This window comes from Ananas comosus, linkage group 8 (assembly GCF_001540865.1).
Source record: "Ananas comosus cultivar F153 linkage group 8, ASM154086v1, whole genome shotgun sequence".
Lineage (NCBI taxonomy): Eukaryota > Viridiplantae > Streptophyta > Magnoliopsida > Poales > Bromeliaceae > Ananas > Ananas comosus.
In genome coordinates, this window is record NC_033628.1 from 11,290,519 (window position 1) to 11,312,678 (window position 22,160).

At 38.2% G+C, this 22,160-nt stretch overlaps 3 protein-coding genes across 7 annotated transcripts; all 3 read right to left on the minus strand.

Annotated features, from left to right (window-relative positions):
- LOC109713814 (4-coumarate--CoA ligase-like 4) lies at positions 1,640 to 8,234 on the minus strand. Of its 3 annotated transcripts, XR_002217176.1 has the most exons (7): positions 6,758 to 8,234; positions 5,880 to 6,025; positions 5,720 to 5,787; positions 5,522 to 5,624; positions 5,004 to 5,124; positions 1,919 to 1,978; positions 1,640 to 1,820 (listed from the first exon to the last, which is right to left on the minus strand). XR_002217176.1 is itself a non-coding variant. In XM_020238043.1 (6 exons), the coding sequence occupies exons 1-5, from the start codon at positions 8,025 to 8,027 to the stop codon at positions 5,008 to 5,010; spliced, it is 1,704 nt and encodes a 567-aa protein (XP_020093632.1). In that variant the 5' UTR covers positions 8,028 to 8,234; the 3' UTR covers positions 1,640 to 1,820; positions 5,004 to 5,007. The 3 variants fall into 3 exon arrangements, 2 of the variants coding, with proteins under 2 accessions (XP_020093632.1, XP_020093631.1); XM_020238043.1 differs by lacking the exon at positions 1,919 to 1,978; XM_020238042.1 differs by lacking the exons at positions 1,640 to 1,820; positions 1,919 to 1,978 and having other exon boundaries at positions 3,945 to 5,124; positions 6,758 to 8,232.
- Positions 12,592 to 16,920, minus strand: LOC109713823. 3 transcript variants are annotated; one of them, XM_020238055.1, is made up of 4 exons: positions 14,922 to 16,920; positions 14,586 to 14,771; positions 12,987 to 13,315; positions 12,592 to 12,832 (listed from the first exon to the last, which is right to left on the minus strand). In XM_020238055.1, exons 1-3 carry the CDS (start codon positions 15,426 to 15,428, stop codon positions 13,022 to 13,024), a joined length of 987 nt encoding a protein of 328 aa, XP_020093644.1. In that variant the 5' UTR covers positions 15,429 to 16,920; the 3' UTR covers positions 12,592 to 12,832; positions 12,987 to 13,021. The 3 variants fall into 3 exon arrangements, with proteins under 3 accessions (XP_020093644.1, XP_020093643.1, XP_020093642.1); XM_020238054.1 differs by having other exon boundaries at positions 12,592 to 12,879; XM_020238053.1 differs by having other exon boundaries at positions 12,592 to 13,315.
- On the minus strand, positions 20,566 to 21,636 carry LOC109714653 (cyclin-dependent kinase inhibitor 7-like). The gene is made up of 4 exons (XM_020239349.1): positions 21,361 to 21,636; positions 21,211 to 21,266; positions 21,000 to 21,125; positions 20,566 to 20,914 (listed from the first exon to the last, which is right to left on the minus strand). Exons 1-4 carry the CDS (start codon positions 21,634 to 21,636, stop codon positions 20,845 to 20,847), a joined length of 528 nt encoding a protein of 175 aa, XP_020094938.1. The 3' UTR covers positions 20,566 to 20,844.

Below are 22,160 nucleotides of genomic sequence, written 5' to 3' on the forward strand. Positions count from 1 at the left end.
ATTTTTTAATAAGAAAAACGTGTATGAATTTATCATTTTTTATATATATTCAAAAGAAAAGAAATTGAACGTAAAATTTTAGTGAATGTTTATATATACAGAAGCCCCACCTTAAGTCCTTAACTACAGTAATCTATTATATTATTATAATTTGAAGTACTATTTATTTATTTTACTTAGGTTATTTAAATGGTTATAAAAAGAAAAGACCTACAACTAAGTGTCAACTATTGTAAAATTTTATTGAATGATTAAATATAGAGAGGCCTATTTTAGTTATAGTGTAATAATCTATCATCATTTTAAGTACTAAACTCAATAATAATTTACTATAACAGCATCTTCTCACTGTATTGCGCAGGTCTTTTAACTATATATATATATATATATATATATATATATATATATATATATATATATATATAGAGTTTGGTTACTATACTTTTATGAATACGATCGCCCTCGTACTCATAAGTTATTTTCAATGATAGAGCTTCCGAATCGACGATCCATACCGTTAAATATTATCTAGAGTATATAAAACTTTTAGAAATCAATTTCATAATTTTTCGACATCATTTACCTTATGATCAAAAGCTCACAAAATTGACAATTTTTAACGGCCGGTATAGAATACTTGATAGTTTAATGGTGTGAGAGAATTGGAATAGGTTGAACTTTTGATAGAAAATTCTATCACTACCTCGATAAAGATCAATAACTCCGATCTTAAATTGAAGGATCCGATTTCCATTTTTAAAACGTCGTTCAATTTTCACCGTTCATTTTATACTCATTTGATGGACTTTATTATGTTTTCGAAAAATTATGAAATTTATTTTTTAAAAGCTTCAAATATTCTAGATCATATTTAACGGAGTGAATCGTCGATTCGGAAGCCCCATCATCGAAAACAACTTATGAGTACGAAGGGCCTACTACTCATAAGAGTATAGTAGCCCTACTATATATATATATATATATATATATATATATAAAGAGAGAGAGAAAGAAGTATGCTAATGCTAAAATGCTACTAATAGCACCAATGACTTGATGCTATAAGGTTTTCGGCTCTTATATTAAGAGATGTATGGTTATGATGATAGTAATTTTATAGGGTTGAGTGAGTAGTTAGTCGAATAATATGATTTAGTAGATGAAAATGATTAAAGGGATAGATTTAACGGCAAAAAATTGAATAGCACCAAATATTCGATACTATTAATAGTATCCCGACCCCCATATATATATATAGAGAGAGAGAGAGAGAGAGAGAGAGAGAGAGAGAGAGAGAGAGAGAGAGAGAGAGAGAGAATAGGAGTTTCTATACTTCTATAAAGTACTAAATCATTGATTATTTCAAGTTTTCAGCCCTTGGCATTTATAAAATTTATAGGAAACCTTTTGCGATTGTTCCTACTTTATAAAAGATTTAGGAATAAAAGTATTAAAAGATTGGGATTTTGATATTAAGGCATGGGAATAAAAATCTGAATCCAATGGCATATAAAGAAGATTCAGTTGTTATGAAAGATTTTGGAGACGGCAAGCACAAAATTAACCTTATTAGTTTAGGACCAGCGCTTGGTGGTTGTTAATTTTTATTTCAATATTCAAAATTATACTTGATAAAATCTTTCAAAAATTTTGACTTATCCCCTAAATTAGAAAAGTACGTTAGATATTACATGGTACGTATAATGATACAAAACATCTTCAAAAGTTTTATACACATCATATATCAAAAACATCTATTACACATATGAAATATAATTCTTCACTTCTAGTCTTTGTTCGATTCGCCGGTTTCACCAAAACTGCAAATAAAATCAAATAATTTCAAATATAATTTGTCAAATATTTGGATAGAAAATTGATACAATTAATAAGAAATCAATCTCTACTATTAAATTACCAAAGATGTTGCCTCTTGTTATGTAAAATTTCGGCCAAATTGTCAAAAGACTGCATAGAACTGTTGAAAAGATTATTTAACAATTTTGAAGCTAAAAGAGAAGACATAAATTAACCAAACACAGCTCTTTTAAATGAACATCAGTAGCAAGAAAAAGATAATAATGCAACATGGAGTAGTGAAGAAAAGATAATGATGCAACAATACTATTAACATTATAAAAAGATCTAAATGAAATACACGAATCCTAGACCAAGTGGCAAAAGACTTAGTGGTTGGTACCCGATACCCAAGTTCGAATCCTAGCTGACTCGCATTTCTAGCTAAATTTATTTCTAAATGAAATAAACGAAGCAGGTAGCGTGCTACCTATCTCTCAAAAAAAACAAACAAAAAAAAAACATTATAAAAAGATCTCAAATAACTCTCATTGCCAATCCAAAGTAAGACCACATTCAGTGTCACACTAATGGTGCATTATCCCATCTATTGGAATAATTGCAACCAAGTAGAGTCACGAATCAGTATTCAAGCGCAGTCAAATTGTCGCGTCCTCCACAAACGAACAATGAGAAAGCAACAATCTGTCCATATTGGTGGAGAACTTAAAAAAATTCTCATAACAGATCAGAAGCAAGACCAACCGATCCTCTTACTGATTTTTAGAAACAGCCTCTTGCTGATGAAGGAAAACAGAGAACAGATAAGGAGAACTTGCTGGTTTTTAGAAACATCCTCTTACTGATGTAAAGAAGCATGGCTAACCAATCCTGGCTCAAGGGTCATAGATAATAACCATAAACTCACAGAAACCCCAGTTAGTACAGATAGCAAGTTAAAAATAGCCAGTCAGCAAAATACCTAAGAAATTTTCATCAGGGTTCCTATATGTAAAATAGAGAAGCAAGCAAGTAGCATCGAGAAGCACCACACAAGAAACCTCGAATAATGCTTGAATAAGATGCCTCCACAAGATACAGATCTAAAAAATTTCAAAAGAATAGTAAACAAAGAACAGAAAAGGAGATAATCTAGAAATAGCTGAAGAGATATAGGGAGCAAGCATAAACTTATATAGAGCAGCAAAATAGACTGAAGAAAAAAGCATTACTGTGGATTGGTCAAAGGATCTCAGGAGTTTCCCAGCTAGACTCTATCAAAAAGTGATCTGATTCTTATGTTTGCAGCCGATGAAACATTAGCAGGCAAAACAAGACCGACATTTGAAGCAAGATTGACATCCAATTGCAGATAACACATAAAAAGATCATAGATAATTCTCATCATTGATCCAACGCAAGGCCAACCTTCATCTGCAGTCTAATACCTTGCTGAGCGTATTCATCATTGATCCGAAGCAAAACAGGATTAAAGTGCAGTCTTTTACTTTCGAAAAATGGATCCTCAGCAGATGGTCACATGAAGCAGACAGTAAGAACAAATTATGCTGTGTTCTTGGCAACAGTCACAAAGCAAGTAGAGTGAAGAAGCTGTATTCACAAAGCAAGGGCATGGGCGAAGCCACGGCGAGCGGAAGAAGGAGAAGGAAGGTGGGAAGGGAGAGCTAGGGTTAGAGGCCTGCAGAAAATACAGGCATAGGTCGATAGGTCTGCAGGAGGAATAAGAGGGTAGGCGAAAGGACATGTAACGAAAAGGGTGCGCGAAAGGCTGCGATAGAGGGCTATGCTTATAGACCTGTAGGAAATAATGACTTCCAAAAAGATAAGTCTATAGGACTGCAAGAGGAATTAGAATGTAGGTTTAGATCTATAGGTCTATAGCAGAATAGTAGAGGGAAAAGAGAAAGAGTAAGGTTCATCTATTTAGAAGACGACAAGTGGAACAAGCTAACAGCCGATTTATATATTTGTCTTGATTATCAAAGCCTTATAACATAGGCATTCCCAACTGAACCAATTCGCTTGAACTTGACACCGCTCTTGCATTTTGGACTCAAATTAAAATCAACATTATTACCGCATAAAATATAGTCACACAATAAACATATGTAAGGAAGATGAAAGCATATGAATAGCTCGTGATAATATTAAGATCAGAACTAGACTTAGCCTTCAACTTATTGCTTCAATTCTACATTTACAAGTACAGCTTGATACATCTACAGACTACAATGACAACCACATTGGTGAGCCTGCGCAACTTTAAAACATACACTGTAAAATACAAATCTGCGGTCATCAACTTTTTGTTTACGGGCACATTATCTCCATTGTAAGCTGATCATCATATTCACGATAATTAGGTCCAGAAATCAAAACATCTTTGCTCACTCTTGCTTGCAGTATCTCATTTTCGGTCAAGCTTGAGCAGAGACTACCAGGAGAGAGTTTGAATTGGTCCCCCGCTTCACAAAACGGATTCACACATGACCTTTTGAACTATCATACAAAAGCTACGTACAGTACCTTTTCCTTGTATATAGCAGCAACTTATTCAAGTAGATATAGCTCATTACTGCATAAAATATAGGCATTCCAAGCTGAACCAATTCGCGTGAACTTGACACCGCTCTAGCATTTTGGACTCTTAAATAATTTCAACATTGTTACCGCATAAAATACAGTCATATAATAAACATATTTAAGGAAGATGAAAAGCATATGAATAGCTTGCAATAATGGTAAGATCAGAATTAAACTTATTTTTCAGCTTATTGCTTCAATTCTACATTTAGGAGTACAGCTTGATACACCTACAGACTACAATCACATCCATGTTCGTGAGACCGCCCAACTTTAAAACATACACTATAAATTACACATCTGCGATCATCAGCTTTTGTTTACTGGCGCATTATCTCCATCAAAAACTGGTCATTTTATTCGGGACAATTAGATCTAGAATCAAAACATCTTTGCTTACTCTTGCTCGCAGTATCTCATTTTCGGTCAAGCTTGAGCAGAGACTATCAGGAGAGAGTTTATTGGCCCCCCGCTTCACAAAACGGATCCACACATGGCCTTTTGAACTAGCATACAAAGAGCTACCAGGTACAGTACCTTTTCCTTGTACGTAGCAGCAAATTATTCAAGTAGAAATAGCCCACAAAAGGGTATTAGAGTACCAGATTAGAGTTTGGAGGCAGTGGCGAGCTTGATGAGATCTTTTCTCAGAATCTTCCCCGATGCGTTCTTCGGAATGTCCGATACAAAGGCCACTTTTCGAATCTTCTTGTAAGGCGCCACCTATAATTATTTAACACAGAAATCAGAATACTACATACTAAAATGATGAATGGACCATAACGTTATGTTCATCAAACTGCAAAAGCGAACCGAAAATAATGGTTTTCATCTAATTTGTTTTTATTTTTGTGGAAATCGCTTCAACTTGGGCGTGAAAAAAAGTAAACACAAATGGTTCTGTCTAGCTTTGGTTTCTAAGCAACTGATTGTTAAATACAAACTGTTAAAATATTGTTCATGAATAGCTTAAATTTTTAGAGAAAAAGATGACAATGCATAGCAGCAAAGATCTACAAACCTGGATTTACCAGTGAGGTAAGTGCACATCATAGCATACATCTATAACACATTCTACTTATCACTTGATAACATTAGGTACATTGAAATCGAGATTTACCTGTTTTTCCACAAACTTCATCACCTCACTCTCGGACAATTGGCTCCCCTCCTTCCTCACCACGTACGCCATCGGAACCTGCCCGGCCTCCCTATCCGGGAACCTGCACCAATTTCTCAACAATTAAGAAAGCCAACACAGATCGAATCACACGGTTCATATTACTCCAACATATAGTAAGGCTCTGCAACTCCTTACGGTATAACAGCAGCGTCAGCAACATCGGGGTGAGTTAGTAACAATGCCTCCAACTCTGCAGGAGGCACCTGTAACAAAGCATTATCAGCCACACAATCAAAATCAGACGAGTCTCGTTAGTCATCAGTACTGCATATTCTAACTGGACCGCCAAAATTACCTGATAGCCTTTGTACTTGATTAGCTCCTTGAGCCGATCCACCACGAAGAGGTACCCATCCTCGTCTATGTAGCAGAGATCCCCAGTTCTAAGCCACCCCTCCGAGTCCAAAGTCGAGCGCGTGGCCTCCTCGTTCTTGAAATACCCTGCAACATTGTCATTTCATAAATAACAGAATAACAAGTACAGAATCTTTGTAAACCTGGTGTGTACGAAATTTCTGCATGCTAAGTAATCTAGATGTTTAGCAGAAGGCATAGCGCATTTAAATCATTAGGGTGACCGACCATCAAATTACAGCCAATGATTGCGCCTTTATTTCAGCTAGACGGTCAGATCAATAGTGTGAAAAGCTTTATACTCATTGAAGCTATTATAGAGAATCTGTGCGTGAGAATAACTTCCAATGACGAGACTGTTTAATTAACGGTCTATATATGTTGGTTTCAGATTCAAATGTTGTGCATTCTGAGTTTATTTTCACATGGAATTCCCCGTGGTAGACCATCTAATTAATCGTGTATATTGCTTCAATATTCGAGTACTACAGGCGACAGATGATATATTATACTGTCTCACAAGAGGGCTTTTATACAATTTTGTGGAAAAATTCTTCAAACCCCTGACAGATAAGATGTCCAACAGATGTTAAAATATTAACAAAATTATCTAATATTTTAAGTCTACGTATAGCCATTCAAAACTCTGGAAACTATTTGTACCACACCATAACATTAAGATCAACATGTAAGTATAACATGTAAAAGATAAACTATGGGCTACATCAACGTACCTGCCTATTTATGTGATATATACATTTACGGATTGTACTCGCTACTCATTTACATACGAGTATAGAGATGAGCAAGGTAAGGTACCTTTCATGACGTACGGCCCGCGGATCCAGAGCTCGCCGGTGCGGTTGACGGGGAGGGGTTTCCCGGTGTCGGGATCGACGATCCGCGCCTCGGTGTTGGGCGACAGCAGCCCCGCCGTGCCGTACCTCCGGCTCTCCTCGGCCGAGTCGGTGGACGCGCCGATCCCCGTGCTCTCCGTGAGCCCGTAACCCTGCAGTATCTCGACCCCGGGGTACTTCTCCCTGAAGCCCTCGATCACCTCCTTGCTCAGCGGCGCACCCCCGGACAGTATCCTCCGCAGCCGCCCCAGCGGCAGCTTCCCCCTCCCGCTCCCGCTCCCCAACATCGCCACCAGGATCGGCGGCACCAGCGGGAGGTACGTCGCCCCGTAGGCCCCGATCGCGCGCAGCATCTCCCCGATCTCGAACTTGGAGAGCACGACGATGGTGGATCCCGCCCCCAGAAGCCCCGTGGCGAACGCGGCGAGGCCGTAGACGTGGAACATCGGGACCGTGCAGATGAAGGTCTCCGGCTCGCCGCCCCCCGAGGATTCGTCGAGGTTGAACCGGTTGACGATGATCTGGACCATGGAGATGAGGTTGCGGTGGGTGGCGACCACCCCCTTGCTCGCCCCCGTCGTCCCCGAGGAGTAGAGCAGCGTCGCGGGGTCGTCCTGGCGCACGGGCTCGCGCATCGGGTGGGGAATGGGGTCGGGGTCGGGATGGGCGGCGATCATGTCGGCGATGGTGCAGAGGATCCGGGGATCGTCGTCGTCGGCGAGGCGGGAGTCGTCGAGGAGGACGATGGGGAGGTCGGGGCGCGGGGGGAGCTTGGGGACGAGGGCGCGCGGGGCGAAGGCGACGGCGGGGGCGGCGTCGGCGACCTGCTTGGCGATCTCGGCGGGGGTGTTGAGGGGGTTGGTGGTGGTGAGCACGGCGCCGAGGGACATGGCGGCGAGGGCGACGACGGGGAAGCGGATGGAGTTGGGGGAGAGGAGGAGGACGACGCGGCCCTTGCGGAGGGAGAGGGGCGGGGCGCGGAGGGACGAGGCCACGGCGGCGACGGAGCGCCAGAGCTCCGGGAAGGAGACGCGGCGCCCCGTGGCGGCGTCGATGAGCGCGGTGGTCCCCGAGTGGCGCCGCGACGCGAGGAACGTGGTCACGTCGAGGTCGGCCTCCGCGGGGAGCGCCACGGGCCGCCGCTTGCTGTAGAAGGTCGCGTTCGCCGCGCAGAACCCACTGCGCGGATCCACCTCCCTTTCCGATCCCTTCTTCTTCTCCGGGTACGCCATGATCCTCTCCCCTCTCTCTCTCTCTCTCTCTCTCTCTCTTTCTCTTCCTACAATTTCTCTCTACTAATTGCTATGTTTTTCTCATACAATGCTAGACTAGTAGTAGTAGTAGAAGATGAATGAGGACGAGTTTAGAAGATATTTTAGAGTGGGTAATAAAAGCAATATATGCGAATGGGTTGGGGGTAGACTGTAGAGGGGGTGACTAATTAAGATAATGGGAGCTGGTGGTATAAGGGAAAGCAATACTTTTTGCGGGCCACTGCTAACTTTCTTTGTCAAAGGATAGTCGCAGATTAAGCATTGATCTAAAAATATATATAAATATATATAAAAATGGACTACTAAACTATAAGAAGAGTTTTAGATTCATGCTGGCACAATTATTAAATAGTAAATTCTAGACATTCAAAAAATACAAAAGTCTATGGTAAATATTATTGCACTAATATTTAATGCCATAGTAGCTCAGTTCTATTTATATCCCGTCTCTGTCCTTTGAGTTGATATGTTGGTAACTCTTTGTAATGTTTTAAATTATGAATTTAAATAAATTCTCTCTAATAGCATTTTAGAAGAGCAATAGGCCACAGCAGTATTATTATTATTATTATTTTTTTCGAGAGATAGATAACACGCTACCCGCTTCGTTTATTTTATTTAGAAATAAATTTAGCTAGAAATATGAATCAACTAGGATTCGAATTTAGGTCTCGAATATCAACCACCAACTTCTTTACCACTTGTTTTAGGGACGGTCGGTGCCATAGCAGTATTATTACATATGAGTTCTGCTCACTGTAAAAGTGTAAATGGGGCAGCCTACTCAAGAAAGAGTAAAACTAGTGCTAGTGAGAAAAAGAAGAAGGGAACGTCGGATTTCCTCTCAGTAAACATTGCAGGTTTTAAATCATTAATACATATGATGTAAAAGTTTTAATGTTTTAATTAAATTAAGCACACAGCTTAGTATCAATACTTTAATAACATAGAAAATGACAATATTTCAAAAAATCTATGAGAAAATGCTCGTTTTTTATTTAAAAATAAAGTGTGAATTTTATACTTATTAATCTAAACTTTTAGATTTTATTTAAAATTTTTAATATTAAAAAACTGATAAGCTAAATATGAAAATATTAAACTTCAAAAGAATAAAATATAAAATTTATATATTTATGTTTTTGGTTGTACAGAAAATAGTTTTTTTTTTCTTTTACAGAATAAAGCTCGTAAGCAATTCATTTATTAAAATATAGCGTTTGATTATAAATGAATAATTTTGGAGAAGCAAATAAAAACACATTTTCACATAAAAAAAAAAGAGAAAGAAAAAAAAACCTTCAAAATTGAAGGGGAAAAATGAAAGTGGCCGTCCTCAAAGTATACATTTACTAGAAAAGTGAACCAAGATTTCAAATTTTAAGTATGTGACGGAAATAAAAAAAATAAAATAAAAAATAATAATTATTCAGATCGCGATCTCGAACCGACTCCTCACTTTGAATCATATCAGAATATTTTTTTTTCTTTTTTGAATTCATCAAGTTTCCAAGGATGTACGTGAAAGCGACAATACCCAGTGAATACCAGAAGAAAAACATGTTTCAAGTACAAACAGAAAAAAGAAAAGAAAAAATATATATATTTTATAACCCCTCATTCAAACTTCCATAGTGAGTCTTTGTCGTGTCAACTTTTTTTAATGCTAAAAATTTGAAAAAAGTTCAAATTTTAGAGTGAAGGAGTGTATCTGTGTGTCAACGCACTCCCATTTATACTAAAGGATTTTAAAATATTAATTTTTTATCTTACAAATTTATTAAAGATTTATATTTTTTAGAATAAAAAAAATATTATATCATACAAATTTTGCATTGATAAATGACCTGAGATCATTTTTTTGAAAGATAAGTAACACGCTACCCGCTTCGTTTATTTCATTTAGAAATAAATTTAATTATAAATATAAATCAACTAGAATTCGAATTTGAGTTTCGGATACCAACTATTAAATTTTTTTGCCACTTGTGCGATCGGTATTATCTCTACTATCATTAAAATCACTTTCCGAGAAGCACTCTCATTTGAATGGGTGGTACTGCGCGGACAAAAATTCTATGGGCAGCGTTTAGCGCCTCCAAAGTGGACGGCACCGTTGTTCAGAAGCACGTGTAAAACACTTCACATGTTAACCTTTTCTTAGAAAACCCATGGGGCCCAAAATTTATCATAAAATTTCGTGTTACTACTAATATAATAATATCCCTCAAACTCTATATGAAATTACATTTTTCTTTTTTTCCCTTTTCCTGTTTCTGAACGGTGCAAAATATAAATTGTTCTTTTGTTCTTGTGAATGCTTAAAACCAACAGGTTTTGACTATTAACTCTGATGGGCATTTCACGGTAAAATAGGCCTACACCATGCTGAATGACAGTGGTACGATGGATGATCATTCTTGCAAAATTTGCAATCTTCGTATTCCCCTGAAAGTCAAAGTATTCTCCTGGCTCGTTCTGAAGAAAAGGATCCCTACTGTAGATAATCTTCTAAGGAGAGAATGGACCGGAGACTTGACTTGTGTGCTGCGCAGATCTGAAGAGAAAACCGTTGATCATCTGATTGCACAGTGAGTTTTTGCCAAGTTCCTCTTGGTGACTAGTGTCGGGGATATCCAGCTTGAGGATTTAGAAAACGATATTACCTCCGCATGGGACAGGTGGACGAACAAAAATAAACTGCAGTCAATGACCAACAAGCTATCGACTTTCATAGCCTACTGGTGGGTCATTTCTTTCGGAACACCCGCCCGGACTCCGTACTAGCTGCTCGCAAGTTGAAATCCGTGACGAAACTTTGGGAACTTCTCCGGCTTGTAAATCAGACCCACCACTCCTAGTTTTTTTTTTTCGCCCCCTTCGAGACCTGTATTGTCTCACCCATGTTGCTTAATTTACTATTCTAATGAATAAAGCGGATAGCGTGCTATCTTTTCCTTAAAAAAAAAAAAAAAAAAAACTTTGATTTTTTAAAAGTAAAGAATTTAATGAAGAACTACCAACATATTTTTTTTCTTCTTTTTTTTTTGAGAAATAGGTAACATGCTACCTGCTTTGTTTGTGAATCAACTAGAATTCGAAGTTGGAATCTCGAGTACCAACCGCCAAGTCCTTTGCCACTTGCGCTAGGGACGGTCTGTCTACCAACAGATTATTAGGTCAAGAATTATTGGTTCAACTAGTGATTGAATCAGTGAAGTAAGCATAACGTTAAATATTATATTATTATTCTAGTATCATACTTAATTTGTAGATTATGTAAATAAAAGTTTTTTAAGTTTCACATTTTATGAATCTAATCTGCCCTAGTACAAAATAAAGTCAGTTAAGTTGATTTTTTCGCTGTTGGATTAGCACGTCCATGACTTGATCAAATATCGAATCGATTCACCCATTTGATGGTTGAACGGCTGGTTCAAACGATTTAAAACGGTTTTCTAAATTATCCCGTTCAAAAGTTGAAACTAATCACTTTAAAGTCACGGGCTAGATGTATTTTGGACCGTGACGGATCGGGCCGACCGGCTAGAAGGAGTCGGCCCATCATGGACACTCACTCTATCCGTTCCGTGCCTAGGCCCGGCCCGGACTCGTGCCGGGCCAGGTGTCGCCCGTTTAACGTCCCTACATTTTCCTTTTGGTCCAAATAATCTATTAGCTATATATTATTTCCCAATAACTTTGCAGACGTGGCGCGATTTCTTTATTTTTAAAATTTTTTCTTTATTTTTTTTTTTCTCATTTAGATATCATTCTTTTTTTATAACTCACATGTCCCTCCTCTTCCCTTCCCCTCTCCGTGTCCCTCCATCTTTCACCTCTATGTAACTTTCCATTTTTCTCTATAGCACCACGAATATTTACAAAGGAGACACCACTCACCCTTTTAATCTAAAACCTTGAAATTCTCCATCTTCCTTTCTCTCTCCCATATTCTTCCATCTTCCATCATCTATATAACTTTTCATTTTTCTCCATAACTACCATGAATATTTGTAAAGTTGTTCTAGAAAATTTGTTAATATAATTACCTTATCTTTTGTTAAATTGTTAGTAATATTTATCGACCACCACTTTCTCTCTCTACGAATAGCTTAAGATTCAAAATCACCTCAAATTAGTATGGTTTTACATTATTTTATATTAATTTCATCTTTGATAGATCTAATTTTCGACGCTATTGATTTCTATAACGGACCTACCAGATTATTAATCGTCTTTCTTGCAGACTATTTAAATTAATATACTTTATTTCATATTTAGAATACTATTTTCTATTTATTTGATAACTATATATTTTAAATTTATTTTTCAGACTATCATCGATAATTAATAATAATAAAAAAATAATTATTTTACTAATATTTATCCGTCGTATCGCGCATATTACTACACCAGTAAATAAATATGGTGGGAAATAAGAAAGCCAAAATGAAACTGAAACCGAACGTGAATGTGCGTAATTGAGTAAGAGACAAAAACCATCATCACGGACCTGTTTACTCCCATTCAGACACAGTCAAACCGGGGCCCACCATACCTTCGACTGAACCATTATCCGGTCGGTGGGGCCCACCGCTTCAAAACCCCTCACCCGTTGATGGCGGGAAAAAAATAAAAAAAACAAAAGAAAAATCACATGAACTGCATCAATCACCGCTCGTTTTGCTTTAAGAGTCGCGCACTGAAGGAACGATGATCATCTCCGCATCACGGGGTGCGCATGGTGGGGACCTATTTTCCTGCAGCCCCGTGCGTGTGTATATTATTTCATGGATGATTCGATACACTGGATGGATGTAGGCAATAATATATCATCTAACAAGAATCAAAATGAAATATTTTTTACAAACTTAAGTTTAACATATCATCAAACATGAAAATTCAGAGCAATACCACAGTAAAAACTCGAACAAGTTTTTCAAATGGTTTTAGCGGCGGTAGTGGCAAGCGCTTGCGATGGCAGGAACAGGGGAGCCGAGGTGGGCCTCACGGAGAGAGAGGGCGCAGCGGACGCGGAGGTAGAATTTGGACTTGACGAGGTAGCCGAGCACGTGGGCCCGGGCCCGCACCACGAACGCCAGGTTCAGCGGCACCACCGCCGCCGTGGTGCCGCCCTTGCTCTTACCGTCGCGGTCAACGGAGCCGTAGAGCGGCACCTGCCGACCCCCCACCCCCACCGTCACCACGCGCCCGCTCTGCCGCGGCTGATAAAATTCCTTAATCTGCGTATTGAATATAAAATATATAAACACCGTTCTCAGCCAGCTAGTTTTAGAAACTCCACTTCAGGACAAACAACTGCTCACGAGTTCGTATCCCAAACCCAGAATATTTGGATTATAAAATATAAAAATTAGCATTCTAGCTTCGCGGTAATTTAGATACAACTATAAAGATAGGCGTTCACAACTAAATTATAAGTTGCTAAATAATGGTATTTTAATATGTGTTGAGCTACTGTATTATCGAAAGTATAGAAAATTTGGTATTTCTAATTTTTTGACTTTTGGATTAAGAATTATAAGATTGCAATAATTACGGTCCTCTCTGGAATTGAATGATGCTAGTAGGACAATAATATTGATTGAACTGTTAGAAATGATCAAAAAAAAAATTAATCAAAGGATCAAAAAGTCGAAAATATCAAGTACTCTGTGTTTACGATAGTATAGATAGTTCTACTCTTTTAATATAAGCACTAACTTGCATCGAGAAAAAAAAAAATCAAATAAACTAGCAAAATTTGAATTCAAACTTTCAATATGATATCATGTAAAATAGACGAACTTACAGTATTAGAGACTATATAAAAGATTCAACATAGATAGGATCCTTTTCATTAATTATCAGATTCATCTCCCATTATCACGCCCAGATGGGTCACCACTCACCACACTTATACTTAACAAAATAAGCCTTCATTCACCACACTTACTATAATTGTTACTATAATTTAAAAGTTAGAGGAAACCACTACAATAGCCACAAAATCTGATGGAAGTAAAATTTCAAATAAACTAGAAGCAAAAATAAAACTAAAATTTTGCATGGTTACCATTTAATTATTATTTAATTATTTTTTTTTCGTAATTAATTTCAATTTGATATAGGCCGAAGACAATTCGAGTAATTTTAAAAAATTGAGTTATAATTAACTAAAAAATAACAAAAATGGACATTTGCGACTCAAACTACAAAGTGATGCTTTATATACAGAAGCATTGAAACCAATTATCGTCTAGCAACTTAAATTTTATTTAAAAAAGAAACAACTCAGAGCTTCAGAAAGCAAAAGCACGTGACATCATTTTCCCACAGACACAAATACTCCCGAGTTGAAAAGCAGTCGCTTTTCCATCTGACACGGTCACGTGACACACTTACCAATGAGAAACATTTTTTTATTATTCTTTGTCGTTATACTTTGTATTTTATACGTATAAAATTTTTTTTAAGAGAAAAAAAAAAAGGAGGAGGTAAATATGAGCATACGTATCCGGAGGCGACTTTGAGGTCGTAGAAGTAGAGGTCGAGAGGGGTGGAGGTGACGTGGACGCCGAAGAAGGTGCCGGGGTTGCGAAACGCGATCCTGACCGTCGAATTGAGGGACATCATCTTCGTGGGCACTCCCGTGTAGTCCATCCCCGCCTGTATGTTGTAGCTCTCGAACACCACGCTCTGTGCACCAGCCCCAAAACCAAAAAAGTATATATCTTATTGAGCAGCCCCTGAACAATCCTAATAACTCAAAATGGTCCCCGCAAAATAGTAAAAGTTAAAAGATAATAATAATAATGATGATGATGGGTAGTGGTAATAGTAATAAACCTTGACGAGAACTTTAGGCTTGTAGGACTTGCTCGCGCCCCAGAGGATGAGCGAGAAGAGCGTGAACACGAGCACGAACGCGAGGAACAAGCACGCGTAGCGCCGCAAAAGGTTCCTCTCCTCGCCCTCGCCCCCCTCCTCCTCCTCCTCCTCCTCCTCCTCCTCGTCGCCGCCGCCGCCGATCGCCGCGGCGGCGCCGGCGCCGGCGCCGCGGGAGTGGGCGGCGGAGAGCTTGCGCCAGGGCGCGTGCTTGAGCGGGGCGGAGTAGCGCGCGGTGGAGGACTCGCGCGAGTGGTGGATCGGGGGGGAGCTCGCGTAGCGGAGGAGGTGGAGGTGGTGGGCGGCGTAGTGGTGCGGCGACGCGCCGGGGCTCGATCCCCCGAGCGACATCTTCTCCGCCGCGTCCGCGTGCGACGGGCTCCGCACGTAGTATATGGGCCGCCGCGGCGACCGCGGCGGCGACGACGCGGCGAGGCTCGTCGCATCCGAATCCGTTTTGGCGTGCATCGATCGGGGGATCGGGAGGGGGGAAGGGGAAAGAGTAGGAGGAGTTTAATGCGAATGTGGGTGACAGCAGGGAAGGGGTTGGTTTGTTCTCTCTCTCGTATAAGAGGAAAGGGAGTGGGGGGAGTTTTTGGAAAGCTTTGGTTATTAGCTAGGGTTGCAGTGGCGCGCTCCCCGAAGCGACGGGGGGAGGGCGGTGGGCCCCCCCCTCTTTTTCGCTCTTTCCTATTGGTTGAGCCGGGCCCCACATTTTGGAATTTGAATTAGTTCCTTGTAATTGGAATTGGTTCGGTTAACGCAGCCCCAGTAATTCCAAGGGCCCGGGAATATACCTTTGGAAATAAATAAACTTAACTGAAAATATAAATCAACTAAAATTCAAATTTTAAATTTCGTATATCAATCACTATGCCGTTCGCAAAATTATACTTTAAATACTATTTATTTTATTTTCAAAAATAATCTAATTTTAGTCATGTTCTTACTTATTTTCGAAGTTACACATATCCCAAAAATAAACAATTACTGCTTATCCCTGATTAAATATTTAGTGATGGTAGGTAAATAAAAATAGTACTTGACCTAAAAATTAAAAAATTAGTAGCACGTTCAATTTATATGCTATTAAAAATATGCAATAATATTTATAGCATGAATATCTTCTTATATGATTGGAGAAAAAATGTTCTATTTTTCACTTGCATCTTTTGTTTTAGTAGAATAACATATTTTACATATGAAGTGATACATTTTATTCTAAACAACAAATCTCGGCCCAGTTACAATCCAAATGGTATCTAGGCCTTCAGAAGCTAATGGGCCTTAAGAAAGATGGGAAGTGTTTGTCATTTACTATGCCATCGTGGGTGGCCCAACACATGTTACACATCTCGTTTTATTTTTGTTTCTCATAGAATCTATGTTCAAATGTATGGCCCAGTCCAGTCCATCATCTACTCCATTTTCAAAAATTTATTTTAAAATTATGATCTTAAATATTAATAAAGTAAATGAATAAATTTTGACCCTTTAAATATTATGATGTAAGATTTATATCTATATTACAGATATATAAATGTAGCTGATTATCAAGACATCTTGTAAATTGTGGGCGCGCGATTCAGCCCGAATTGTTTTTTCTAAACTAATCTCGGGATCCGTGCTGGGAGTTTGCATCATTTCCCAGAAACTCCTACTTCCTCCTCGTTCAGTTACCGGAGTTTCCCTACCACAAATCCCACCCCGCGAAAAAGTTCAAAATGCATCTTATATTGCTAACATGACGTACCGTCCTTAATCAAGTCCCGTGGCATTCTAAACCAATGGGATTGTCTCTCTTAGATTAATTCATCTCATGATGGTTAATTGAAAAATATTTTTATTTATTTTTTAAAAAAAATATATATAATTCACTTGTTACTGATGATGTGGTACAAGTATGACATTGTAGACTTCCTCCTTATCTAGGATGTCAATGGGTATGGATACCCGAAATTTTATCCGAACCCGAACCTGAATGAAACGAATATATTCGATGGATATGGATATGGATTCGGATATGAATATCAAAAATAGAAACCCGACGGATATGGATTCAGATATGGATTTTGATTACACCCGACCCGAACCCGTACCCGACCCGAACCCGAATTTATTTTGTAATATATATAATATATATAAAAAAATTTGATGTTTTATTTGAATTTGTATTTTAAAATTTTAGATTTAATATAATATATTTTGAAATATTGAAAAAAGAAATAATTGTTTTGGGTTTAAATTTTCGGGTTCGGGTTCGGGTTCGGTTTTCGGATTTTTGGTCGGGTTCGGGTTTGGATATGGATTTTTAAAATCGGTCAGGTTCGGGTCCGGGTTCGGGTCTCGGGTTTGGAGTCGGGTTCGGGTTCGGGTTTTTAAAAATCCGTCCCGAATCCGACCCGTTGACATCTCTATGAACCTCATCCATACTCACCCTACACCACATTATCTATCCTCAACCAATCACATATCCCCTTTTAAAAGAAAAGTATAATAAAAATAATTTTCTAACAACTATGATGGGAAGGGTGAACCCGAGAGAACGAATCTGATTAGTTGAGGACGCCACATCAGTAAGATAATTGATACATTTTAGACTTTTTTTCATCCTCGGTGACTACACACACGCAGCTTGTGTCAGAACACATTCCCACTTGCTTTCTCTACCATTACGCACTCTCCCCCCATGTGGAGATTCCCTTCTCTATAAACAAGTATGAACAACTAGTTTAGGCCATCTAAACCCACGCCTCTTTTATCACAAATACATGTGAGTTATTATGGTTTTCGGTTTTAGATCTAAGACTATAATTACCAAACTACTTATTTTACCATTCTTATTCAGATGCATAGTATAAATGAAAAACACATAAATTTAACAAGATAAATGTACCCCATATGGATTTTATGGGGCACTACATGTCTACACAATTAGTGATCTAAAAGAGAAAAAATTCACAAATAGGTTGACAATCCAGAGCGAAATTATATAAGGCATATATATATAGTATGAAAATTGCTATGATCGAACCACACGCAAACATAAAATTAGAATTTTTTCATTGGGTAGAATTATGTGAAACCTATGTCATTCAACTTGTTGGCATGAATATCACAACAATTCCATCAGTCATAAAACAGTTATAATTATACAGATTTACAAAAGAACAGCGCAAAATTCATATGGTGCAAAAATCATACAATAAGTCAATAACACTTTTAACTCTTCTTCCTTTTGTCCTTTTTTTTCGTCACTACTATTATCCAGAAGATCAATGTAGTCGAAAACGGATCCAGAAATTCAGAAATATATATTAACACTCTCACTTACGTGCAAGATAAAAATTGAAAGCACTAAACACGTGAAATTTAGAAATATATATTAACACCTCCACTTGCGTACATAATAAATATAAAAGACACCCGAGAAATATATATTAACACATTCACTTACGCGCGTGATAAATATAAAAGATATACAAACAGAAGATAGAATTTAACTTATTATATGATTACGAGAATTTAAACTCATTAAATGGATTCAAAAATTTGCTCTGATACCGTGTTAACCACAAAATCAACATAATAAGAAGCGGACTCACCAACCCAGAAACATATATTAACAACTACTACTGTAACTGGAAACTCTAAAGCCAATAGAAAAGGCATCCAAGGAAAGGAAAAATCCAAGCGCATGCAAATATGTAACAGGACACAGCCAACTTTTTAATTTTTCAAAGTTGGGCTTTCACTTACCCGGAAATTGACTTTCTGGGGAAGCCAACAGAAGATGACGCCAACATGCGTGCCGTTCATCGAGGGGAAACAGTAGCAAATTAATTCCACAACCACACCCCCCCCTATATTAAAATTATCAGATTCCCTACAAAGCAGTGTACCTCATGAAGGTGACATTCCTTCTTCTATGCTCTATGTAAAAATCAATCACATATAGGCCCACGTATATTTAGCACCAGATCCAATGCAACCACTTTAACCAATTAAAATAACCTAGCTTTCATAAATGAACCCACCTTAATGTGCCTAAATTTTTTAAAAAAAATATATGAAAAAGAATACACAAAACGTATCTAAACTATAGATTATTTTAAACTGATTATTTAATATTTTAAGATTTTAATTTTACTGTACAATTTTTTCGTATTTTTTTTTATTCGAGTCGGCTGGTTGATGTCAATTTGGCTTCAAAATTTGAATATATAGTTTATTTTTGTAGGTTTTGATAGTGTACTTCACAAAATTTTTAAAACTATACATTTTTTGAAGTAAACAGTCAAATTAAATACCGACCGTCCCTAGAGCAAGTGGCAAAGGGCTTGGTGGTTGGTACCTGAGACCCAAGTTCGAATCCTAGTTGATTCACATTTCTAACTAAGCTTATTTCTAAATGAAATAAATGAAGCGGGTAGCGTGCTATCTATCTCTCAAAAAAAATAGTCAAATTAAATTCTGATGGCTCAAAGCAAATAAATTGAAATGTTAGATAATAAAATTAAAATTTTAAAAGATTAGATAGCTAATTCAAAATTCAAAATAGGTTAAATGCAACAAAAGTTATTCATAATTCTGCTCATCTGCAAATACTTAATTAAATTTTTAAAATTGTATATTGTATCATTTATATTTTTAAAAAATTATAATTGATCATCTAAATTTGTATTGTATCAATTTAAAAAAATGTATATTAATTAACAAACAGCTAGAAAAATAGTAAAGAGTATATGTCGATATATAGATAGACCTTTTTAATTCTAAAAATAGTAAAATTGATAATAATATCATCTCTAACTTATAAATATATAAATTCATTTTTAATATGTAAAATTTAATTCTAATTTGAATCCGATGTATGCCCTTTATATATTTTCTCGTTATTTCACTAATATTACTCAATTTAAATCCCTACAGTCACTTGTTAAATTTTAAAGATAGTTATAAATTATTTTGATTCGACTATCTAATCTTCAGTAATTTGATTACTCTCTTCAGTTATAAAATTTAAGGTAATTATTTATTTCAATAAATTTATACTTACGTAAATTACACACTACTCATGCAAAATTTAAAGTTAAAAAGCCATTAATTAGCTCAAATTAAATAAATTAAATATTCATTAGTAAAATTAAGCAGGTAGCGTGCTACCTTTCTCTCAAAAAAAAAAAAGTAAAATTATATTTTTAAAAAAAATTAGATAGGTAGTTCAAAAAGGATGATAATTAAGATAAATTTTCATAAATTTTTAAAATTAAAAACACAATCTAATGTAATGAGGTGTGAAAAAATCATTACAAGAAAAGTGCACTCCAATTAATTCACCCAGCGGGTAAAATCATGGTGACATAGATAGAAAGTAAGTAAAAAAAATAAACAATAAAATTCCAATAAGATCGCACCACGTGCATGCGGTGAAGTCACCTAACTCGCGTTTGCGTCACCGCCCTACGTTTCACATATGCCCGCGTTATTCGGGTGGAATCCAAGGAACCAATTTCAAATTAGGAAAAAATTAACCAACAAAAACCGAAAAAAAAGGAAAACCGTTCGATTCACATCCAACGGCCAATAAAAATCCGAAAAATAATTAAAAGAAATGGGCGAAAATAGGACGGAGTCGTTTTATTGAAGAGCGTGCACTAGTTAGCTAGAAGTTAGGGAGAGGAACCTTCTCTGATAAAAATATCGTACGGAGAATGCAAGTAGTAGTAGTAGTAACAAAAGAAGAAGATCAAGGTTGTACATTAAAACCCCGGAAACAAAAATAAAATAAAATAAAATAAAAAAAACAAAAACTAATTAAAACGAGTTCGATGTTTAATTTTACCTTCTTTTTTTTTTCTTTTTCCTTTGTTTTTTTTTTTTTTCATGGCTTTAATCGAACCCACTCGTAGCGTCCCTTCAACGGCGCATCGGTGATGATGTTGTAGTTGTACCTGCGATAACGGGAATTTTCGTACTGAGAGAAATTCGCTGGGTTAATGCTAAGAAGTGCGGTGGAGCTAGAGAAGCTTATATTACTTGGTGGCGAAGCGCTTTCGCTCGGCTCGTTCGTGCGCGGCGAAGAAGTGCTCGATCTCGGCTTCGGACGGCGTAAGGGCCGTTGATCTCCGCTTCGATTCTCTCCCGGCCGTTGATTCGAGATCACTGTGATTGTAAGAGGAATTTAAGAGAAACGCGGGGAATTGATGGAGTAGGAAATTAGTTAATTAAGGAGGAAAAGAATACGAACCTATCTCTGATGCCTTCGTCGTGGGAGAACGCCACGGAATTGGGCTCCTCGTCGAGCTAAGAAGCACAGAAGAGAGAAAGAGATTGCGTAATTCACACGTAGACGAGGAGGAGGAGCTCGAATTCGACCTGAATTGCGCGTGAAACTCACCTCGGGACCGCTCGATCGCGACGCCGCGTCCTCTGGCGCCGCCTCGCACGAGGCATTGCTCGAGCACCGCGGGATCCGGGCGAGCTCGGCGCTCGCGCGGCGCGCGCCCGGATTCGCCGCCGATCTCGCCGGGCGCGGCTTCATCATCACGCTCCGGCTCCGTAGCTGGATATACGTTACCGGGATCTCCGCCGCCGCCACCGCCGCCGCCGCCGTTCTCCGCCGCTTCACCCTCTCCCCCTCCCCCGCCGCCGCCGCCGCCGCCGCCATGGCCATCGCCCNCCCCCCTCTCTCTCTCTCTCTCTCTCTCTCTTCTATGAGCTAAGCGACGAGAGAAAAGTGATCAGATCCGAGTTGACGGCGTAGTTAACGCTTTTTAAATTATAACTTTTCATTGGGCTTCTCCGTTAACGGCGAATCAGAAATGTAACGGAGCCGTAACCGGATCTGGCCGTTGCGGATTTGGGAGAGGCGCAGGCGCTCGACGCGTGAGCACTCGAATGCCTCCCACGCCACCGGCTCAGCCGGTTCTCAGTCACCCTCTCAATAAATAAAAATATGTTGATAAATGATTAGAAATTAAAAAAAATTAAATTTAATGAAAATTTTATCATAAATTAAATACAACAATCAAATTTTAAAAATTAAAAATAATTCGAGGGGTCTCCGTACATATATATAACTAATCTACAAAGGGAGCAACCGGCTATAGCCGGTTCCTCGCGAACTATTTATGTTGGGACGCCGTTTCGTGTGGCGCTAGGCTCAGGCGTAATAATTGTGCACCCTCCCCCGGGCGA